We start from the raw sequence: 21,331 nt of genomic DNA on the forward strand, positions 1-21,331 counted from the left end.
CATGTTGTATTTATCCTATCAAATGTACTAAATAAAGTACCATCATTTAGAATATATATGGCAATTCATTAAGAGATGTATTTTAACAATAAATATATTCGTAACATTAATAAAGACTCCTGTAGTTTTGTTTGAGTCGTTTATTCAACCCGGAGACTTTCGTTCACAGAACATGTCAGAATACAACAAAAGTGCAAAAGGCCACCAAAACCAGTTTCTTTTATATAACCACTCAGTAAGAAAGAGAAACTTGATATACAAGACATTTCAAACCAACTGAGCATAATGACAGGATCTTAAAGTGATTAGGAACATAAAGTTAACACAAGGTTTAAAGGTTGAAACTATACTGTAATAGTGAAAATTCAGCAACTCACAAGAAAACCAGAAGGCCCTTTTAAAGTGGTTAATGACAATTTGTATAGAGAAATGCAAACAGCTACTAAAAGGTTATTTAAATGTTTAGAAGAGTAACTCTTGTTAAATTTGACGGTATAAATACCCATTTATTAAAGCCAACCACCAAACTGATTCTGTTAAGCAAAATATAATCCCCCTTAAACTATAAGAAGAGGTATGTAGTGTTGAAAATGTGCATTTACGAAATTCAGCATCGTTATCTGCTATTTTCGAACAGTGATGATAAAGGTAGCTCTTAAACAAATAAAGAATATTATCACTGACATGCAAATAAAACCAATACGTAAATAAAATATGTAAACATGAGCAGTTTGAAAAATGTGTGACAGGCGTACTAGTACATAAGCAGTTGATTATTTAATTGGCAGAAAATCCTCAATTAAAGTTGTTAGTCAATTCTCCAGGAAAAACAGCAACTTTGTCTTTAATTAAACCTCAATATTAGCTTGCTTTCTGTTGGCTCACATTCCTGGGAAATATTTTCTTTGTCTTATTTTTGTAGCAAAACAGATTAAGAAGCAAGCGTAACTGACATTGAAAAATAAGGGTTATTTGCAGTTTCATTGATGATTAGAATGTGTATTATTAGCCTTCTTGACCAAAATCCTCAGTAAATTTCCTCAGCTTCCCCAAATCCTCCTCATTCACCGTGGGCTTGGTGCTTGTCAGTGACCTCAGCATGTACGGCTGCACGGGAAAAAACACAGAGGTCACAATAAATGCTGAGCACTGCAGTCATCTGTGTTTATCAATAACACTGATCGACACCACATGCACATTGTTTTCCTTCATGGGGAACATTTGGAGTTTATTCTTACCATGGACACAACTGGCTCTAGAAGTTTCTCCCCAGGAACGTCCATCCACTTCATCTCTATGGCGTTGGGATCGCTCGGTAAACATGGAGTCAGGAGGTCGTCCACCTCAACGCCGGGTTCTTTCCACGATGACCCACTCACCTAAATCAAGAAGAGTTTGAGTGTGAGTGAATACATTCTGAATATTTTTTCATACACTCCGACAGGCTAGTTAAGTGTGTGAATGAGAAATATTTTAACTTTTTAGTATCGTCTCAATACGATTTAGAATAGGAAAATATTTGTTTGTAATTATACAAATATTTTTGACCGTATACCTCAATAATGATTCTAGAGTTGGCCATTGGTGCTTTTTTTTACAAAATACTTACAATGACAATTTTGCTTTATAATCATCAGTAATGTGGATATAATGACTGTCAAAAATGAAGTCACTTGACTGTTATGGCAGCTTTAAAACCAGGAAAACATTTAATTTATGCCATAATACGATAAACGACGATTTATAATATTGATTTCTGTCGCCTGCTGCAACAATGTTGAGTCATTAAGTCCATGAAGATGGTCCTGACGTCCACTAGAATGGACATTTATAAAATAGCTGCGATTTCAAAACTTGAAGTATTGAATTGCTTTCAGAACTAATTATATAGTTCCTCACATGTAAATAAACAAGAACATATATGATTTTCAGATTAAAAATAACAATTAATCAATAATATTTGACTTCTCCTCCCGCTTCTATAAAATGTTGTTTTTGGTATGTCAGCCATTTTGGATGAAAAGACAGAGGAACTTCCCAGCATGCAATTTTAACCAATGACATATCACTGGAAAGACCAGGATGTCCTCTGTACAACACATCAGGGATTGATAGAGTAGCTCAAAAGAGTAAAAGGAGATGCATGTTAACAAAATGTCCACTACAGTGGACATGTATTAATGGGCTGGGTCCCAGGAGGATATGGATAACTTTTCAACGATAATTGCTTTAGCCATTCAGACATTTGTATTATTTTGAAACAACACAATCCTGCTGGATTCCCAAAATACCTTTTCATTCAGTTTGGACAAGTATGAATAACTGGTGATCGGCCACAGTGTTTTTACCTTCTTGAAGTGAGAGGTAGACTGCACCTCCCTGACAGGCTGCATCAGGGCGTCCCTAACGATAACACTGATGTCCGCCCCAGAGTAGCCCTGGGTCTTTTTGCCCAGAATGATGAAGTCTGCCTCTGTCAGGTCGTTGGGGGTGGAGCCCAGATGCAGCTTGAACATGAAGGAGCGGGCGTGCTCCTCCGGCAGAGGAATGTAGATTCGCTTTTCAAACCTAAGACCCAGAAAAGAATCATGAAGCATTACATCTATTAAATCATGATTGTCATGACTTGCTGACAATTTTACTTGTACAAGAGAACTGCTCTGACAGCGTTCCTCTTTTGCAGTGGAAGGAGATAATTGATTTTGTACCTACAGAAAAGATGGTAGAGTCGTGTGGGACTGTGTGGTGCCTTTGGTATTCTTGATGCAGCGTATATCATTTAATAAGAAGTGCCACATGACACTAAAACAAGTTTAAGACCTTTATGTATAAATTATAAAGTAACATTACAAAAGTAATTCGAGACAGCTATTTGCAGGCAATAAATGTGTATTAAAATAGTAGTTACAAATCTAAAAGGAAACACTGTTATGTGTAAAAAGTATCATGGAAAACCATCAGGTAGTTAAGTTAATAAAAAATTATAATAAAGTAATCTTAACATCATCATGACTTAACCTTATGGAACCATACATTCCCAAATTGCACGGTAATTGAATGATTGTAGAGGCATTATTTTTCATAAGTGAAACTAACCTTCTCCTGATAGCGGAGTCCAATGTCCACGGTATGTTTGTAGCTCCCAGCACCAGGACTCCTTCATTATTAGTTCCAACACCTGAGAGGAGAAGGGCATTTCTTTCACTTCATAAACAAAGTACTGCTGGCAGATTTCAGCTAAGATCCTCAAGTTATCTCTTCTTACTCACCTTGCATCTGGACGAGGAACTCCGTCTTGATTCTGCGCGCTGCTTCACTCTCGTTCTCACTCCTGGAGCCGCAGAGAGAGTCGATCTCATCGATGAAAATGATCGATGGCCTATTTTCCCGGGCTAAAGTGAACAGGCTCTTCACCAACCTGGATTAAGACAGAGGGCGGGAACAATAAATGTGTATTGTGCATTTATCATAATCCCAGTTTCACCATAATGTTATCACCCGGCCTTACTTCTCACTTTCCCCCAACCACTTGGACACGAGGTCAGAGGAGGAGACGGAGAAGAAGGTGGAGTTGTTGGCTTCCGTGGCCACTGCCTTGGCCAGATAGGACTTCCCTGTTCCTGGAGGGCCGAACAGAAGGATCCCCCGCCAAGGAGTTCGCTTTCCTACAATAATAGATACCGTATTAATAAATACTCTTCATTTTCAGGACCTGTTGTTGGGTCTTGTTTCTAGTACCTTGAAACAGATGAGGGAATTTGATGGGCAGGATAACGGCTTCCTTTAAGGCTTCTTTGGCCCCCTCAAGTCCAGCTACATCGTCCCACATAACGTTTGGCTTTTCCATGACAATGGCACCTGTAAGAGAGATGGGTTTGATAAACATTTATTAGGCATTAACAATTTTATGAATTGTCATGCAATGATGATGATGTTTTGCCCAACATATTTCACTGGTGCATCTGCCTCTATGTTCACTTAATGTAATCACCTGAGAGTTGATTTTGGAACTTCTTTTTCTCAGCGTCATCCCCATCAGCATCCTCTCTGAATTTAAATGACACCAGACGGCATTGTGGTTTATTGACACTTTGTGGAACCATAGACAATGATTTGTATTGTCTAGGGGGGTGTTGACTAGGGATGCATACCGGTATCCGGTATTACCGAAATACCGGTTACTGGTGGCTACGGTATACCGTACCGAAATCAGATCGGATTTCGATACTTTAAAAAAAAAAAAAAAATGTAAAAGTTAATTTTAAAAGTGAGTCCGTGGCCCGTGATGGCGGGTGTTATAAATTAGATTGCATATTCGTTTTTCTTCATATTTTATGTATTTTTCATTGTTTGTTCAATACTAGAAAGGTAAAAGTCCCACAAATGAACTGTGATGGGATTTGTTTTCTCTCACCAGTGAAGGTAAATGTTGATTTTAAAGATGAGATTTGTTTGTTTGTGCAATGCCGAGATCTCATGACCTTTATTCTATTATGTATTTGTTCTCTAGTCGAATCTCAGGTTTAACATTAATTATAACGGTGCTATAACGGTCTGTTTGCATTGACAAGATGTGCTATTCACGCGGCACACCTGATGGCGGGTATAAAATATATTCCATAATCGGTTTTCTTCATATTTTTTATGTATTTTTTATTGTTTGTTCAGTACTAAAAGGTCCAAGAAGTCCCACAATTGAATTTAATATTTATTTGACATGTTAACTATATCGTAAAGCGCTTCATGGGAGTAATTGTGGGATGATACATTTTCAAAGTATCACGATATGTATCGGTTGAGTATCGGTATCGTTCAGTGGTATCGGTATCGTAAAAAAGTCAACGATATGCATCCCTAGTGTTGACAGTAACACATGGTTTAACAGAATCCATAATTTCTTAGAAAGAAAATTCTGAGGAAGGTTCCTGAAAAATCCTTGTTTTAGGTTTTCATGTGTTGCACTATAAATAATATAATTTCCAATAACTGAAATATGAAAACATGCAAAATGTGTCTACAGGAAGGTAAACATTGGAATACATCTTGAGTATAATGTTTTCAATAACAAATTATAATTAATATGGATTTAAACAGATCTTTAGCAGTTGTTCCAGTCATTAAGATTGCGGTTGTTATTTTGAGTTTAAATATTTTGGAACCAGTTTCAAGTTTTTGAAAACTAGTAAAGATGAACCATAATTATGAGTGTTTTTGTTTCCTGATACAGTAAACAATTCTGCCAACGGTTTCACAATATTCCATTTATTTACATATGGTAGCGTGCTAATTAATGCAGGAATTAGACAGAAGAGAAGGGGGAAAAGAAGGCAGCTAGGAGGTAACCATAGATGTAAACAATGCAGGTTTAAAAATGTTCAGGACATTGGCTGAGCAAATGTTGTACCAGGAAGTAACTGCATTGAACATGTTTGTCAAAACTAAAACAAACAAACAACAACAAGACTCAAATAACTGCCCTATAACTTATTTTGTAGTACTAAATATACTGATATATTGACTCACCCTTTGTCATCAGACTCTTTGACAGGTTTGGCCGGAGGAGCCTTCTCCTTCTTCTTCAGATATTCCTTCAGCTGCTCGGCTCTGTCCAGGTAGTCGGCACACTTTGCTCTGATGCTCTGCGTCGCTCGATCACCCTGAGACTCGTCTGCAACATAAGAAGAAGCTTAAGATACTGTCTGTAGAAGGGATGTTTGGAAAATCACACAAATGCTGTAATAAGTCAAACACAGATAGGCTGCTCACACTTGACAACATGAAGAAAGTATTGCACTGCATTCTGGTATAATTTAAGGGCCTCTTCGTAGTTCTTGGCTTTGTCCTCCACTGTAGCTTTGCTGGCGAGATCTATAGCTTTCTGAGAACAGACAACATGAAAAAGAAGAATTAAGGAGACCAGCCTGTAATATGGCACCCTTTAAAAAGGTTAGTAGGTTAATAAGGTAGTTACAAGCTAATAAAATAAAAATAAAACCCAGCCAGAGCTTTAAGGTCGGCTGACCAGCTGCTGCTGATAGTGCCCAAGACCAGGCTCAGAGGGCACCGAGCCTTCGCAGCAGCTGGCCCCAGGCTCTGGAACACTCTGCCCCTCCATGTGAGGTTGGCCCAGACCCTAGGGGTTTTAAATCTACACTTAAGACTCACTTCTTCTCTCTGGCCTTCTAGTCAGAGAGGAGCACGACTCCTGACATTTCCCTGTGTGATTTTATTTTTGCTGTTGTAATTTATTGTCTTCTGTTTGCTTTTGTAGAAAAGTGTTTTTATTGCAAGTACAAGACTTTGGCTCGACCAAAAATCGTTTTAAAAATGTGCTATATAAATAAAACTTGATTTGATTGAAAATGAACAACTTTACCACGGGCGTTGGCGTTATAAATGTTGGAAATCTATTAATTAATACTCTGTAGTTATTACATTTATTCCTACATTTAAAAAAAGAAGTTTTTAAGGGGGTATTCTTCCTAAACCAAATTATTGTTATATGCTTTACAGGTTGTAAAGCTGTGACATTGGGCTACAGATAACATTTACTTGACTAAATACACAGCTTTTTTGTAATAGGTCACATTTCTAAAATACCGTGAATGTATTGATTTAATTTATTAAATGCTGTGTATTTTAGAAGTTCATGAAATGTTTTATATTAAGAATATCATGAACAATGTGGCTTATATGTGCCTCTCTCTTCTGTCTCTGCAATACACACACAAAACAAAAAAACACGTATAAATTAAAAGTATTCCGTACATTGTGCTAATATAATGGGTAAAGAGGGAGGGTTTGTTGCTGCCATAAATGTGAACCTGATTCATACCTAACTGATCTAACTGAATACAGCTTTTACTATTACTTCCAATACTTGGTACGGAGTTAGTTTATCTTAATGTTTAAATGTAACTGGTTTAACCCGGTGAATTCGCCATTTAAGATGATTAAAAGCTGACGGCAAATGAAAAAGTAGAAATGTTAAACAACTCCTCTCTCTGAGGTCAAAAGTTTGTCACTCACCTGTAGATTACTACCGGCCATTAGCTTTGGATATGTCGTCAAACTATAGCTTCTCACTTTCGATTAAACTATTTTTTCCTGTTGCCGTCTACTTATTTTAAAATATACAACAACGTCAATCTCAAAACATCTTAAAGCTCTTTCTGCTTCCGCATCAACACACAGTGACTGTCACTTCCGCGTCGGTCACGTGATCATGTTTTTGTCCTCTTCAGTGAGATTAGTCATGCTTTTGAAAACAAATATGATCAAATATATTACGTTATACTAATAAGCATATAATAAAGTGTACTAGATAGATGGAACTATTAAGAATGCATTGTTTTATTATGCAGAAAACAATTGAATAATTCAAGCACATTTTATGTTGGTACAGGTGTGGTACAGGTAAATGTAGGGAAACACTGCCGCCTAGTGAGTATTTGTTATCATAACTAAATAATTTGTTCTATACTGTTTGCAATGTTTCATCATATGTTAGACAATTACTAACTTAAAAGCCCATTGCATATTGTTATAGGCTACTTTATATACGAGGTAAAGGAATAAATAACTAAAAGACACATAAATAAAAAAGTACAAGGGGAGGTATGGGGCGGTGGGAGAGGGGGTATGGGGATTGGAAAGTGGGAGGAATACCTGTGTATTGCAAATCATGGGCTGGATTGAAATAATGCTGAATGTTATCCAACAACTTTGTGTCGTAAATCGTGCCGGTTTAAAAATTGTGATTGTGAATGTAAGGATTCCTATTTCCATATTCAACATTTCTGCTATTGTTGAAATCTATAAACATAGTTTTGGTGAATTTGTTTGCATGTCCCTGTCACCTGTTTCATTGTCTTCACACCGTAAATGCTACACGATTCATGTCCTTCCATTTTATTTTTCCTCATGAATTAAATCCCAAAATATTTTAAATGTCAGAGGTTAAAAATATACTTATATTTTGCATTATGTAAAGACAATTTTGAATAGTTTGCTACCTCTCTCTAACATCCTCTCCAGCCACATTTTCCCTGCTTAAAAGGCGTAATAAAATAGCCTACACTCACTTTCCAAATACACCAGATCATATTGTTCCTAACATTTGTAATATCTGTTTTGTTCATTGATAGTTATCAGGATGAGTTAAAAACAAATATTACTTAATTTCTCACTCATTAAATAAACATGCACACTGCCACTTATGGATTGAATAACAAACTTACACTTTATTACAACTATTAAAAAGGCAAATAAAAAGTGTGCAAAATATATATAATTCTTACAACACCTGGGTTTAACAAAGATAAATGCATATACTGTAGAACAACAGAGAGAAGGAGGTGATGCACATGGCAGACAAATACATTTTTGTTGCTCTATGGAGTCCACCTTTATTCAACATGACAGTTTCATTTCAGTTGCAATCAACAGCAAGCACCATGTACAGTAAATGTTGTGGTTGAATATGTTTGACACTGTATGGTTGTTTAATTCCCCCCCCTCAGCACACATCACCAGTGCAGTACAGACAGGCATGAAGGTAGTCGTTTGGTCGTTCATCAGCTGTCTCCATTTAGGATTAACATTTTAAGGATGCGGTCGTTCTTCGTAAGATTTGCAGGGAGTTCATTATTCTGTACAACACACATAAGACAAGATGATTAAGTGATCTGCTCATATTTTGTCTGTTTATAATCTCATTTTAAAATGTAAGTGACTACCTTGTTGGGTACGGTGGGGTCTGCGTTCGCCTCAAGCAGCAGCAGAACAGTTCGGAGATTTCCACTCATAACAGCAGCATGTAGGGCAGTAGAGCCATTCTGGAGACAACACATAATTCATAATGATATAATTCAAATTCTGCATTCACTGCTCTTTATCCAGAGCATTATGTACAGCAGTGTATTAACAACATAGTGGGTAAAAAAAGAAAGAAAGAAATTGCGGAGTCTGGAGGAAGGTATTCCACCCCTGTATTTTGGGGTGTAGAAAACACACATTTTCAAGAAAAAACTTTTGAGATATTTTTCTGTGCTTCAAATGTATCACTTTGGTATCAGAAAATGTTTTATTTATCACATGTTTTACCCACATCCAAAGACATTGTTATTTACCTACTGTACAATGGCCCTAATATGGACATTTACATGAACCTGGTAACATTCTTCTGAAGTAACTCTTGGCCGAAAGCGTATAAGCGTATTTCTCGAAATGTTGAAGTCAAAGAAAGCATAATTTACCTTGAGGAGACCGACTGAAGGAGAAAACTTGAGAAGTTCCTCAATGACGCCGTTGTGGCCTTTTAAAGCTGCTTTGAATAATGCTGTCGATCCATCCTTAAAAGACAAGTGATACAACTGTTATCTAACAAAACCATCAAGTTATATTTAATATATTACATTTTCAAAGTATCTTGCACAACACAGGTTGGGGCCAAGTGGTCTATACGACAATAATCGTTTTTTACACTGTTATGTATTTTCATTTTTTTAAAAGAACCTCATACTCTGTCAGCATCCCGATCTGCACCACGTAAGAGTAGCACCCTCACCACCTCGCTGTGACCCATCTGAGCTGCCATCCACAGCGCGGCGGTGCCATCCTGGAGAACACATGGGTGGAGGGGAGGGGGGTTGCAGTGAAGGAGGACATAAGGGATGTTAGAGTCAATGTGGGCATGACACGACCTAAAGAGCTTAATGTTTGAGTGACTGTGATCTTTAAATCTGTAAAAACCGCTGGAGGCGAGGACATTACCTCCCTAAATTGGTTAACCTTGGCACCGGTTGACAAAAGCTGACGTATCACAGTCACATGACCCTCCTGTGCAGCGAGAAACAGAGGAGTGGCCCCATCCTGAAACAAAATAATCAACTTTCACACTGTTCTGTCGTAGATGGCTAAAATTATCTCTGAACGTTTCCAACTAATCAAAACGAGTATAATAACATATTGCTAAATGACCATTATTTTACAAATACATGTATGTGTGGTTATTTTTCCTGTGCTCTGAGGACAGAAACTAGTCCTTCCAAATGTCTGACTCAGCGGTCTGTAGAAACCTGAGTGGCTGGATTCCAGCTGCGGGGACATGGTGTGCAGCTTAAACACCATGTTTCTGACAGACAGAAGTACTGACAGCGAGAGGAGACAAAAGGGAGGCTAAAGATGTGGCTCACATATAGCTGGTCGTGAACATTGGCTCCATTCTTCAACAGTGTTTCCACCACCTTGGAGTGTCCATACTGAGAGGCCACCGTGAGAGCTGTGCCCCCGTTCTGCCAACAAACATAATGAAAAACAATCTACCAGGGCGACATAGTTCATAGTAATCACTGATTGTTATACACTGCAAAGAGAAGATCTTTAAAAATCTCCAGAGGTATACAAATAAGGATAACACATTAGATTCTCTCTAAACAAAGGGCATCTGAGATGAGCAGCACTCTCCACCCCACCCACTATTTTACAGTCTGATGCACAGTCATTGTCCTGCTGCATACCTTTGTCTGGAATTCAGTTGAGGCACCAAATTCGAAGAGGAGCTTCACAACATCATTGTGTCCCTGCTGGGAGGCGAAGAACAGGGCGGTGGAACCTGTCTGAGAAGGACAATTGAGAGAGACTTTGCATGACATTGAAAGGAAAATAAATTACCATGCTTGTATGTATTTTAAATTAGGAAAGAGTCCAAATCTATAAAAGTTTAAGCCTTGCTCTGGGGTCATTTCAGGTATATTTTGCTTTGATCTTGCAACAAATGTGTCCTAGTCTCAATCCCAAGACTGTACGACTGATGATCTATATTTAAAACATAAGGAAGACATTACAGGAGCTATAATAAAGGCAAAGCCTGACATTTTGAGGAATACTCAGAGAGTTAGATGATGAGATCGATACCTCTCAAATCTCTTTCAGCTAAAGATATAGCTACATCGAAAACGTTTTAGCTAAGAGCAAGGCAGAACACTTGTTTAATTGATTAATTAACAATTCACTCTTGATGGCGGTTCATGTACCAGACTATTTTGCAGGGAGCAGCAATTTCCTGGAGTCTCTGCTGATAATCTGGCAACCTCTAAGTGAATCAGACTCCAGATTCAAACTGACTCACAGTTCATGAAAACTGTTTCAATGAGCTGGCCAGTTTTTCTCTGATCATACCTCCTTCTGGTAGTTGATGTCGGCTCCTTGCATGATAAGTTCTTTGACACACTCATAATGGCCGCTGTAGGACGCCACCATCAGCGCTGTCGTCCCAAACTGAAGAGAAACATGACAACAATGCTTTTTTCAACCTTGTGTGTTTTTTGGAGGTGACTTGCTGAAAAATACTTAAAATATGGGGATGAAAAATTCTAAACTCTGCAGATTTTCCAGCTTAAAAGCCTCACCCTTTATTATGGTGAAAGAAAAAGCATAATAAGGGTGGTACACACACACACACACACACACACACACACACACACACACACACACACACACACACACACACACACACACACACACACACACACACACACACACACACACACACACACACACACACACACACACACACACACACACACACACACACACACACACACACACACACACACACACACACACACACACACACACACACACACACACACACACACAACAGAGGTAAGCCTTGAAGCTCTCTGTCTCCCTACCACAGGTGGGTTATGGTTAAAGCGTGCAGCTGAGCAGCCAGGACATGCAGCGTCCGTAGGCCTACACTGTCTCTGCAGTCTGCGTCCACACGCCCGCTGTTGAGCAGCAGCTGAAGCAAAGCCAAGTTCCCCTTCCTCGCTGCCCAAAACACAGCATTAGACAGGGGTGTTTCCTTCTGGAGGGTAAACACACACAACAACCACTGACCTTAGAACCACCATTATAGTATTATACACACACTGACAGCAGAGTATAGCCAGAAAAACAGTACAGTGACCTCTGCAGGAATAAAGGTGTAAAGTGTCAAATACACACACACAGTCACACACACCATTTCCCTGTCTTTCAGAATAGACATGATGAAAACGGAATTTTAATTAAGTAATTTGGAAGAGGAACAGAACATGCATATTGTGTGAAATTTCAGTCGGACCACAGCCACACACACACACACACACACACACACACACACACACACACACACACACACACACACACACACACACACACACACACACACACACACACACACACACACACACACACACACACACACACACACACACACACACACACACACACACACACACACACACACACACACACACACACACCACACACACACACACACACACACACACACACACACACACACTACTGCAATCTGTACACAGCCTTTTGCCTAGTTACTTCCAGGTTACACCGTTTCCCCCTCGGTGCTTTACAGTCAAAAGGCTACACCACTTCATTAAATTATGAACTTACTACACTTTGAGGGGAAGCAAGTGTGATCTGGATTCCTATTGAGGCCCTGTGGGATGCATGCAGTCAGAGGATGATGGATGGAAAAGGCTTGTTTACCTTAAAAGACATCCTGCAGACCTCATTCGTGACTCATGTTGTTTCCAGCACACTCCTTCATTAGAAACGATGCTGAGCTGAGCGCCTCTCGCCTGTTTTGCCGCACTGTTTTTGGGTGTTGGCGGCGCCCGTTCGCGGACATAATAACAGCAGACCGTCAGCTGAGCTCATCCCCTGCAGTCGGTGCTGAGAGGAGGCCGTTGCGGGCCGCTGGGGGGCGCTGCTGAGCACACATACATGGTCATGTGTCAGTGTAAAACCCATAGACTGTAAAACCAGAGAAGGGAGTTAAATTCATGTACAAAACGATGCAGGACTGGTATCATTTTAATCTAGATTATTTGTAGATTTGTAAATGCGTTATGTTGTTGTTTTTTTTTTACCTTATTCTGAACTCAAATAAACTTGAACTATCGCCCCTTTCATTCAATCATGCGGCTCAAAGTGCTCCACATGGCTAGTAAAATAAATAAATATATAAAACATAAATTAGACCGAAAAAACAGAACAATTTGAAAATAATTAAAAACCTATTGCAAGACAAAAATAGAAATATAATGTTGTCACAAGAATAAACAAAAACAAGGGATTAAACTATGACATAAGTAAAAAATGAAGGCAACAAATGACAATCCACTTGTCCATTCCACTACATTTATCTGAAAACTGTGATCAAGTGAAGTTAATTTTTTTTTGCAATTTCATAATAAATACATTATAAACTTAAATCAAGGCATTGATAAAGATTAAACCATTGGTCCTTAACATTTTTCATTTGAAATCTTCTCTCTTCTCTTTCTTTCTTATTGTTTTCTTTTTTTGTGTTAATACATTTTACTTAGATGTTTAATATCACTATTATTATTATTATCTCTTTATTTTATTTACATCTTTATTTATTTATTTCCATTACGTTTTTGTAATTTCTCCATTTCAAATGTTTTTGATTATACTAAAGTGCTTTGGGTTTTGAATGCAGAATTGATACTTATAATAAGTTATTATTAACATAAACACAGTGCTATTTTATTTAAGTAAATGATCTGTGCACTTCCTCCACAGCTGATTTTAGAAAGTTAGATGTCAGGTGTTATGCTCAATTATAAACCGGTAATTGAAGGATTTACATTATTGCAGCCTTAGCTCTCTCAAAATGATAATAGGGGTATTACCAAGGAAGAGCTGGGAAAGCATCTTTTTTTTGTTGACTTACGTTCTTCTCAGGTGCTGGCATAAGTGTTGATTACGGGACTCATTAAAGTATAGTGGAGACAATGTCCTTATAGCAGAGATATATAAGGAACATTGACAGTGAGTGTGTTGTTGTGTAGCTGCAGAGTCCCTCTCAGACCATGGGAACAAAACAGACTCATATCCATGAAGGTGAGCTGGCAAGGGCTTTTTATTTCATATTTTGTTGTGTAGAGAATAACCTCTGCTAAATGCAACTAATGCAAGTGTTTAAGCTTAAAGAGTGCTTTGTACATGCAGCAAGTGGACTTTGTCCTGTGGTGGTTTACCATTATTTATAAAGTATTTGATTTTATAAGATATATTGTATGTTTTTACATTAAATTGCATTTTATTCAGAGTTCAGTAATAAGAAATATTATTTTTTTTATGTATAAAACGTGGAGTCATGTAACTTATGTTGCCAATCAGGTTTTTACAGAGTTTCATGAGAGAACAATATATCGTTTTTTTCACTTTTAGAATAAATAGCCTGTATTATTGAGTAGACAGTTGTTTTCTTATTGTTTTACTCTACAGTCTAATACATTTTTTATAAAATAAGTGCACGGTGCAATGATTTGCTTTTCTAAAATTGCACATTTTGGACTTGGAAGAAAAAAACACTGAAAATATATTAGTGATGCAGTTTTGATTCAAAAATGAACCTACATACTGTGCAGAATGACTTTACAAAACACTATAGATAACTATTAGGATTGCCCAGTTGTAATGAATTTGTCCGCTGATATGCTCAGTTCAGTAAGTACAACAACTGTTATCTTTCTGATTTATAGTCTTGATTAAAAGCAAATATGAAACACTGCAATAACACATCCATACTCACCAGAAAAAAAGAAAATGCTACAGAAGGTTTTCAATGCTTACACTGTTAATGTTACTATGCAAGTCACAAACGTTGATAATGTTGAGGTACAATGAAAAGCTGTGACTCTATGATGCTGTTGTTTCTGTAGTCCAGCAGACCGGCCTCCTGCTGGGAGCCGCTCTGCTCTCGGTGCTGCTGTGCGGAACGCAGCTCGTGGCCTCAGACTCAGACGAGCTGCTCCTGACCGAGTGGGAGATCTGGAAGAGCAGCAATGGCATAGCCTATGACGATATGGTGATAATGACGCTGGGTTGAATACAAAAACCAACCTCTGATTCACTTAAGTGTTTCTATAATATGCTTTTTTTTGTCTTGCAGGACGATATGCAAAGGCAGATCATCTGGGAGGAGAACAAACAGATGATTGAAAATAATAATCAAGGGTTTTTCAGGGGGATGAGGCCGTTCACTATGGCCATGAATAAATACGGAGACCTGGTAAGAAGTACTGTTTTCCTCTCAATGATAAAAGCTCCACTGCCTGACCTAAAATGTATTTAAAGTTGAACTTAAAGAAAGCTTTTATGGTGTACGCAAACTGATAATATATGTATAGATTATCTTTGAAAATCCCAACATGAACAAATGATTGATGAATGCAAATAATAACTTCTAATCTGAATCTATGATTGAGTGTACGTCTTTTTATATCTTTAATCTATGTCCATAGTATTAGATTAGGATGCAATTCAACAAACAACCCATTATTTACTTTCTTGACAAACAACTCAACATATTTTAAGTTATGTCACTTAACAAACATCTTTATTTTCAACCCAAATTACAATCCTTTTCTTAACGCTAAGTAGTTTAGTTGCCTGAATCGAAACAACTGTTTTTATTTTCAATCTTAACCACAGCTGCGTTGTTAAGTTTCCCTTTCCCTTAAGCATAATGAGCGGTGCTGTTTGCCCTATTATTTGCACCAGTCAAATGTATAGAATGGTAGAGATAACCATTTATAACGGCCATTTAATTGGCTGATAACAGAGAAATGGTATCTATCTTCATATCTAACTCTTGGCAAGAAATTGAATAAGTGTCATGGAAAATGATTTGGCTTGAACAAATAAGATAAGTTGTTAACTACATTTTATACAATGACTTGAATGATTGGGAAACTACGTTTTTGTGATCTCCGTACATAGACTAGACAAGAGTTCCGGGTTTTGCAAGGTGCCGTGATAGACTCCCAATTTGTGAAGAGAGGGAAGACCGTCTCGAGCCGCAGCCTGCGCAACGCTGCTAAGAAGTTAGATGCTATGGTTGTCGACTACAGAAATATGGGCTATGTCACTGAGGTGAAAGACCAGGTAAGACATTTTCTCATTCATTTTCTATGTTTTTCATGTAGACAGAATCATGAACAACTTGAAATATGTATGTTTTAATTGATATTCACAGGGTTACTGTGGCTCGTGCTGGGCCTTCAGCACCACAGGAGCTATTGAGGGACAAATATACAAGAGGACAGGTCAGCTTGTGTCTCTGAGTGAACAGAACCTGGTGGACTGCTCCAGATCTTATGGTACCTATGGCTGCAGTGGTGCCTGGATGGCCAACGCCTATGACTACGTGATCAAAAACGGCCTTCTGCCGACAAACTCCTACCCATACACCTCAGTGGTGAGGATCAACCCGCTGGCTCTGCCTCCATCAGAGCATTTCAATTAAGTTATTATAACTGTGTTCAACCTAAGGATAACTTTAAGCATTCTTCTCTCAACAGGACACCCAGCCCTGTTACTACGATAGCAGACTTGCAGTGGCACATATCAAAGACTACAGGTTCATACCGAAAGGAGACGAGCAGGCTCTAGCTGATGCCGTGGCAACTATCGGCCCAATCACAGTCGCCATTGACGCAGATCATTCAAGCTTCTTGTTCTACAGCTCAGGTTAATTTTAAAAATCTCCATCTGGACAATTTATATGTTGGGGATTACAATAAATAAATTTCAGGCAGCTGTAATCATGTTCTTATAACTTACAATTCAATCAAATCATTATGTCTATGTTAAAGAAGTTGCATATAATGACAAACCCAGACAATATTTGTTTTGGTCAACAACTTGACTGTCTTTGGTACTGATAAAGCTACATACACTACCTTACCAGCACCAAACAGCGGACACACAAGGCGAATATTTACTGGTGAATCTGGCATTTAGCAGCTGAAAAACAAGATTATTAGGAATTGGAAATGACTAAAACTAAGCTAAAAGGAGATTGAAAATTGGAAGTACATTTATCACACAAACATTAGTCGTGGGCATAGACTTTGGGGGGGTTCCTCTCAATATAGAACACAGTCATTTGTCTCTCCTAATAAATACATGACAGGAGCAAAGGATATTTCGCAACTCATAGACGCAACAAATCCACTGGTGCAGTTGGTTGTGGCAGTATGCAACCTCATAAGAAGTGGTTGCAGTCTTCCATAAAACACAAACTATGCACAGTTTGACAGAAACTAATATGAATTGATGCAGACTCTTAAGTGCTTGACACTCTTGTGTTTCTTGGGGGAAAACCCTTAACCGAATATGTCCCTCCAACACCTTAGCTCATAACTTGACTCCAAATCAATTCTTATGTTGCTCAGTATCTGATCAGAATGTGTAAGTAAGCAACTTTGTGCAATAATATGTCACTATGGTCTATAAAGCGTATTTCCATTGCTCACAAGTGGCCAAACAATAAATGAATGCAGGTTGAATTTTACTTTGCAGGAATATATGATGAGCCCGTCTGTAACCCTAACAACCTGAGTCACGCGGTGCTGCTGGTGGGCTACGGCACTGAAGGAGGCCAGGACTACTGGATCATCAAAAACAGGTCAGAACTATATACAGAATGACTGGTTTGACATTGTATAGAATTACATTTCTTATTCATACCACATGTAAAAGTGTTTCTTTTTTATCAATCACTGTTTTTTCTTTTTAGTTGGGGTAGCAGTTGGGGTGAAGGCGGCTACATGCGGCTGGTCAGAGACGGCAGAAACACTTGTGGCATCGCGAGCTACTCCTTGTACCCTATTATATGAGTCTGATGAGATCATTTTTTGCAAATGTGGAACTTTTCCACTGGACTTTCACGTTTTTATGTTTTCTATCTGCAACTCATTATGAACCTTTCTGACACTTTGCTTTTCTCAGGGACGTGGTACACACATCAATTTGTATGTGGATTTGTAAGTTATGACACACACACATTAGTCAACTGTTTAAGTCAATGGTGGCTTATTTTAGCAAATGTTACACATTACAGAGTCAGATCACTGATTCATGATTCTTCTCAATTTGAGCTCAAGGTAGCTATATGATAATTTATACCCATAAGAGGGTTCTTCATTTAGTTTTCATAGAGTCCTATGTTCTTGATAAAAGAAGGTGGGAGATTCAACCTATTGATCCTGGGAAATATACATTGCTGAGCCTTTGGATATTTCCTCATTGCGTCATATTATGAAGGGATTAAACTGGAGAACATAAATATGATCCCCACATAGCCACAATCCAATTTTACAAAAGTTTCATAATTGGGCTTTAAATATCATTAATTATTTTCTAAGAGACAAAATGTACTTAAATGTACTGTCTCAGGTACATTTACTACAAAATAAAGTACAATTTTGAATTCTGCAACATCTCTTACTCTTTGATATATTAGTTGTACAGTAACACCTATAATAAGGGGTGACTCAATTTTAAATTGAGCTTCAAATTGAATGTGTCTGAAATTTAAATGGTGCTTTGTATTTTTTTTGTGCATGTGTATTCTACTATTTTAAACAACTTCTGATCGGTTTTCTACTGGGTCAACTAAGTATCCTAACTTCTGGACTGACTAATAATAAAATGTGGAATAATTTTCTCTGACGAGTTGCCTATTTGTCTATTGATCTGCATGTTGCATTGTTCAACCAATTATTGTTCAAATACATGCTCCATCATTCTTTACAAGTTCAACCGCACCCCTCTGAACCTTGAGTCTGATTTACTGCCGCACTTTTCTTCAGAAGTCTAACATAAAACGCTCCAAGGTTCACCTGCTGCAGGGTTTACCTGGGAGGAGGAGCTCTACAACGGAGAGGGAGGCTTTTTCACTGCTAGACTGACATGGCTTACTGAATACTTTATAATGCAGTGGAAAATATCTTTGCTTTTTAGTGCAGTGTGGTTATTTTTGCTCTGCTTTGCTCCAGTTTGTAACTCTACTGAGAAACGCTCAAAGCGTAGACATGACAGTCAGATCTATCAGAAGACACACAGCATCAACAAGTTTTGTGATCCTGCCTTCAGCAAGCACACAGCAGGCGCCATCACTCAGGTAATGCAGCGCTTTGTTGGATTTAAAAAAATATTTCCACCTGAAATTCTTCCTACCCTTTCAAAAAGTTAATCATATTGTGGTGTGACATTATATACAGCCACTATCACTTTATTCATACATTTCATAATGTCTCACGAATAAAACGTATATATTTTTTTTATGGCATCCTAAGCTTAACCCTAGACCTAACTTAGACAAACACACACTTTCTTAATCCTGTGTTTCTTCATGTCACTTCCTGACATACTAAAACCATTAGAGATTTTCTGAGTTAATGCATCTGATACAATATGTAATCAATAAGATACAATTCACATATTCTTAGTTAATCACTTTGCAGCATGATTGTAATAGGTGAGTGGGGTTGTGAGTGTTAGCGTGTGTCGATGATCCTACAGTCTATTGTTTATCTCTCTGTCTCTGTGTAGAAGTGCAGCTCTGGCTTCTACAGAGAGAGGGCGGGACTATACACGGGTCAGTGTGTGCCATGCCGCTGCAATGAACTCTCCAAGGACTGCGATGAGCAAACAGGGAACTGTGTGGTTGGTGCTCTCTCATACACACAGAGACACATGTGTTTATTTACAGCACAAGCAGCTTAAATGTTGTGGGCCAACACAAAGGCAAAACATGTTGTTCATTTTGTGTTTGATTAAACCTCCAGAACTGTCAGTTTGACACCACTGGGGACCACTGTGAGCGCTGTAAAGAGGGTTTCTATGGAGACGCAGCCAACAGGACCTGCCATGTCTGTCCATGCCCCTTCATATGGAACAAGTAAGATCATTGTTCATTACGTAGCTCAACCAGGCTCATCTGATTTTGCTCTGAATCAGTATTAGGATGTAAATGTGTCTTTTTGCAGTTTTGCGCTGGCCTGCCTGGACATTGGCTCAGGAGAGATGGATTGCGTGTGCAGACATGGTTACAGTGGAGACAGATGTGAGAGGTGTGTCTGCTGGTGGAAAAACGGACGCTCACCCAACACAAGCTAATAAACACCTCAAGATTACCAACAATGGAGCAATATGTTGCATCCTATTCCCTATTTTCCAATGCTCAATGCAAGGCACAGGACTGAAACAAAAATGATTTAAGCTTAACATCGGTTTGTTTGTCCTGTTTAAGATGTGTGTTTGGATACTTTGGCAACCCAATGGTGCATGGAAGCAGCTGCAAGCCCTGCAATTGCAAGGGCAGCTTGAACATCTGTGATTCTCTGACTGGAGGTAAATATGAATTCTCACACAATTAGAGACAACGTTTTTGATATAAACAGCTCCCCAACCAAGAGACATTAGTAGTGATTTATTTTAGTTTCTATGTTTCAAAAGGTTAAGTTGAGTTTATGTTTGACTTCCAAAACGTTGGAGGACAAAATCAAAGTTGCAGAGGCCGAGATATCCTGCCTTTTGGTCCCTATAGTATAGGGTCAAACTCCCAAAAATACACCTAGATGTTTCTATAATGTTACCAATCTTTTTGGTTGTGTATTTTATGTTGAGTAGAGTGCATCGCATCTGATAACAGCAGCAGCGGCGCTCACTGCCATGGTGAGTTTGCGTTGACGTCTGGCTTACAATCATGTTTTTGACACAGAAGAATTACATAGAAATGTGGTAAAGTGTTTCTGTGCTTGTGTCTGATGACAGAATGTGACAGCTGTAATGTCTCCTTACTGTTGGACTTGGAGACGTTGGATGATGTCTTGGCTCTGATGAAGCAGCAGCTGCAGAACGTCACCGATGGCCCCGCTTCCATTTCCTGGCCGAACGACCTGCAGGACAACATCTCTGAAACAGAGGTTTCAGTTGAGTGTAGTAATTAACAGTCCTTTAAAAATTATTCTATTAAGTGCTTGCCGAAGAGTTTGCAGAATCTGGTTTGGAGGTACAGCACTGCTGTGAGACACCTGGTTGAACAGCTGGAAGCAGATGTGGATATTGTCAGAGACAAATTGCAATTTTTTTGTTGTTGCATTTTTTTAATTTAAATTGTAAATGTATGGCAGGAGGTAGTGTTATGCATCAATGGCATACTCCCAATGCCACCTAATGTCCTGCTGAGTTTTATGAATAGGCTATCTTCTTTTTGATGCAGTGATAACAAGTAATGTACAAAAACTAATCTGAAAGAATACGAGAAGCCTTGACACAACTTTTTACTCATGATAAACCTTTCAGAAACTAAAAGCCATATCAGATCTGGAGAAGCTTGTGCAGAATGTGAATGAAACAAAGTCGAAGGTAGAGGATCTTCTCGCAGCAATACAAGGTAGGCCTACATCAGTTTATCATTCATTTTACATTTTCGGGA

At 38.4% G+C, this 21,331-nt stretch overlaps 3 protein-coding genes across 6 annotated transcripts; 1 reads left to right on the forward strand and 2 right to left on the reverse strand.

Moving 5' to 3' along the window:
* Nucleotides 1-125: 125 nt before the first annotated feature.
* Nucleotides 126-7,213, reverse strand: LOC117555138 (vacuolar protein sorting-associated protein 4B-like). Its single transcript, XM_034229904.1, has 11 exons — nt 7,030-7,213; nt 5,767-5,878; nt 5,524-5,668; nt 3,992-4,047; nt 3,739-3,858; nt 3,509-3,665; nt 3,270-3,418; nt 3,097-3,178; nt 2,349-2,568; nt 1,239-1,379; nt 126-1,107 (listed from the first exon to the last, which is right to left on the reverse strand). Exons 1-11 carry the CDS (start codon nt 7,048-7,050, stop codon nt 1,006-1,008), a joined length of 1,305 nt encoding a protein of 434 aa, XP_034085795.1. The 5' UTR covers nt 7,051-7,213; the 3' UTR covers nt 126-1,005.
* Nucleotides 7,214-8,219: 1,006 nt separating this feature from the next.
* ankrd29 (ankyrin repeat domain 29) lies at nt 8,220-12,737 on the reverse strand. Of its 4 annotated transcripts, none has more exons than XM_034229952.1 (10): nt 12,559-12,737; nt 11,762-11,872; nt 11,182-11,280; nt 10,521-10,619; nt 10,197-10,295; nt 9,775-9,873; nt 9,569-9,619; nt 9,258-9,353; nt 8,739-8,837; nt 8,220-8,651 (listed from the first exon to the last, which is right to left on the reverse strand). In XM_034229952.1, the coding sequence occupies exons 1-10, from the start codon at nt 12,568-12,570 to the stop codon at nt 8,577-8,579; spliced, it is 840 nt and encodes a 279-aa protein (XP_034085843.1). In that variant the 5' UTR covers nt 12,571-12,737; the 3' UTR covers nt 8,220-8,576. The 4 variants fall into 4 exon arrangements, with proteins under 4 accessions (XP_034085843.1, XP_034085842.1, XP_034085845.1 ...); XM_034229951.1 differs by having other exon boundaries at nt 9,524-9,619; XM_034229954.1 differs by having other exon boundaries at nt 9,524-9,619; nt 11,697-11,872.
* Nucleotides 12,738-13,910: 1,173 nt separating this feature from the next.
* Nucleotides 13,911-17,726, forward strand: cts12 (cathepsin 12). The gene is made up of 8 exons (XM_034229926.1): nt 13,911-13,941; nt 14,766-14,911; nt 14,996-15,115; nt 15,826-15,990; nt 16,082-16,303; nt 16,407-16,575; nt 17,410-17,515; nt 17,627-17,726. Exons 1-8 carry the CDS (start codon nt 13,911-13,913, stop codon nt 17,724-17,726), a joined length of 1,059 nt encoding a protein of 352 aa, XP_034085817.1.
* Nucleotides 17,727-21,331: the final 3,605 nt, after the last annotated feature.

The sequence above is a fragment of the Gymnodraco acuticeps genome, unplaced genomic scaffold (genome assembly GCF_902827175.1).
Source record: "Gymnodraco acuticeps unplaced genomic scaffold, fGymAcu1.1, whole genome shotgun sequence".
In the NCBI taxonomy this organism is placed as follows: Eukaryota; Metazoa; Chordata; class Actinopteri; order Perciformes; family Bathydraconidae; genus Gymnodraco; species Gymnodraco acuticeps.

Bases quoted from the DNA above. Each gene is read 5' to 3' on its own strand.
- LOC117555138 (XM_034229904.1), bottom strand. From the start codon at position 7,050: ATGGCCGGTAGTAATCTACAG. The intron at 4,048-5,523 runs GTGAGTCAATAT...ATTTAAATTCAG, and splicing joins AAAGAGTCTGATGACAAAGG to AGAGGATGCTGATGGGGATG. The intron at 3,179-3,269 runs GTGAGTAAGAAG...TTCTCCTCTCAG, and splicing joins GTTCCTCGTCCAGATGCAAG to GTGTTGGAACTAATAATGAA.
- ankrd29 (XM_034229951.1), bottom strand. The intron at 10,296-10,520 runs GTATGCAGCAGG...GTTTGTTGGCAG, and splicing joins CAACTGAATTCCAGACAAAG to AACGGGGGCACAGCTCTCAC. The intron at 8,652-8,738 runs GTAGTCACTTAC...TGTGTTGTACAG, and splicing joins ACCCCACCGTACCCAACAAG to AATAATGAACTCCCTGCAAA.
- cts12 (XM_034229926.1), top strand. From the start codon at position 13,911: ATGGGAACAAAACAGACTCATATCCATGAAG. The intron at 13,942-14,765 runs GTGAGCTGGCAA...TTGTTTCTGTAG, and splicing joins ACAGACTCATATCCATGAAG to TCCAGCAGACCGGCCTCCTG. The intron at 15,116-15,825 runs GTAAGAAGTACT...CTCCGTACATAG, and splicing joins TGAATAAATACGGAGACCTG to ACTAGACAAGAGTTCCGGGT.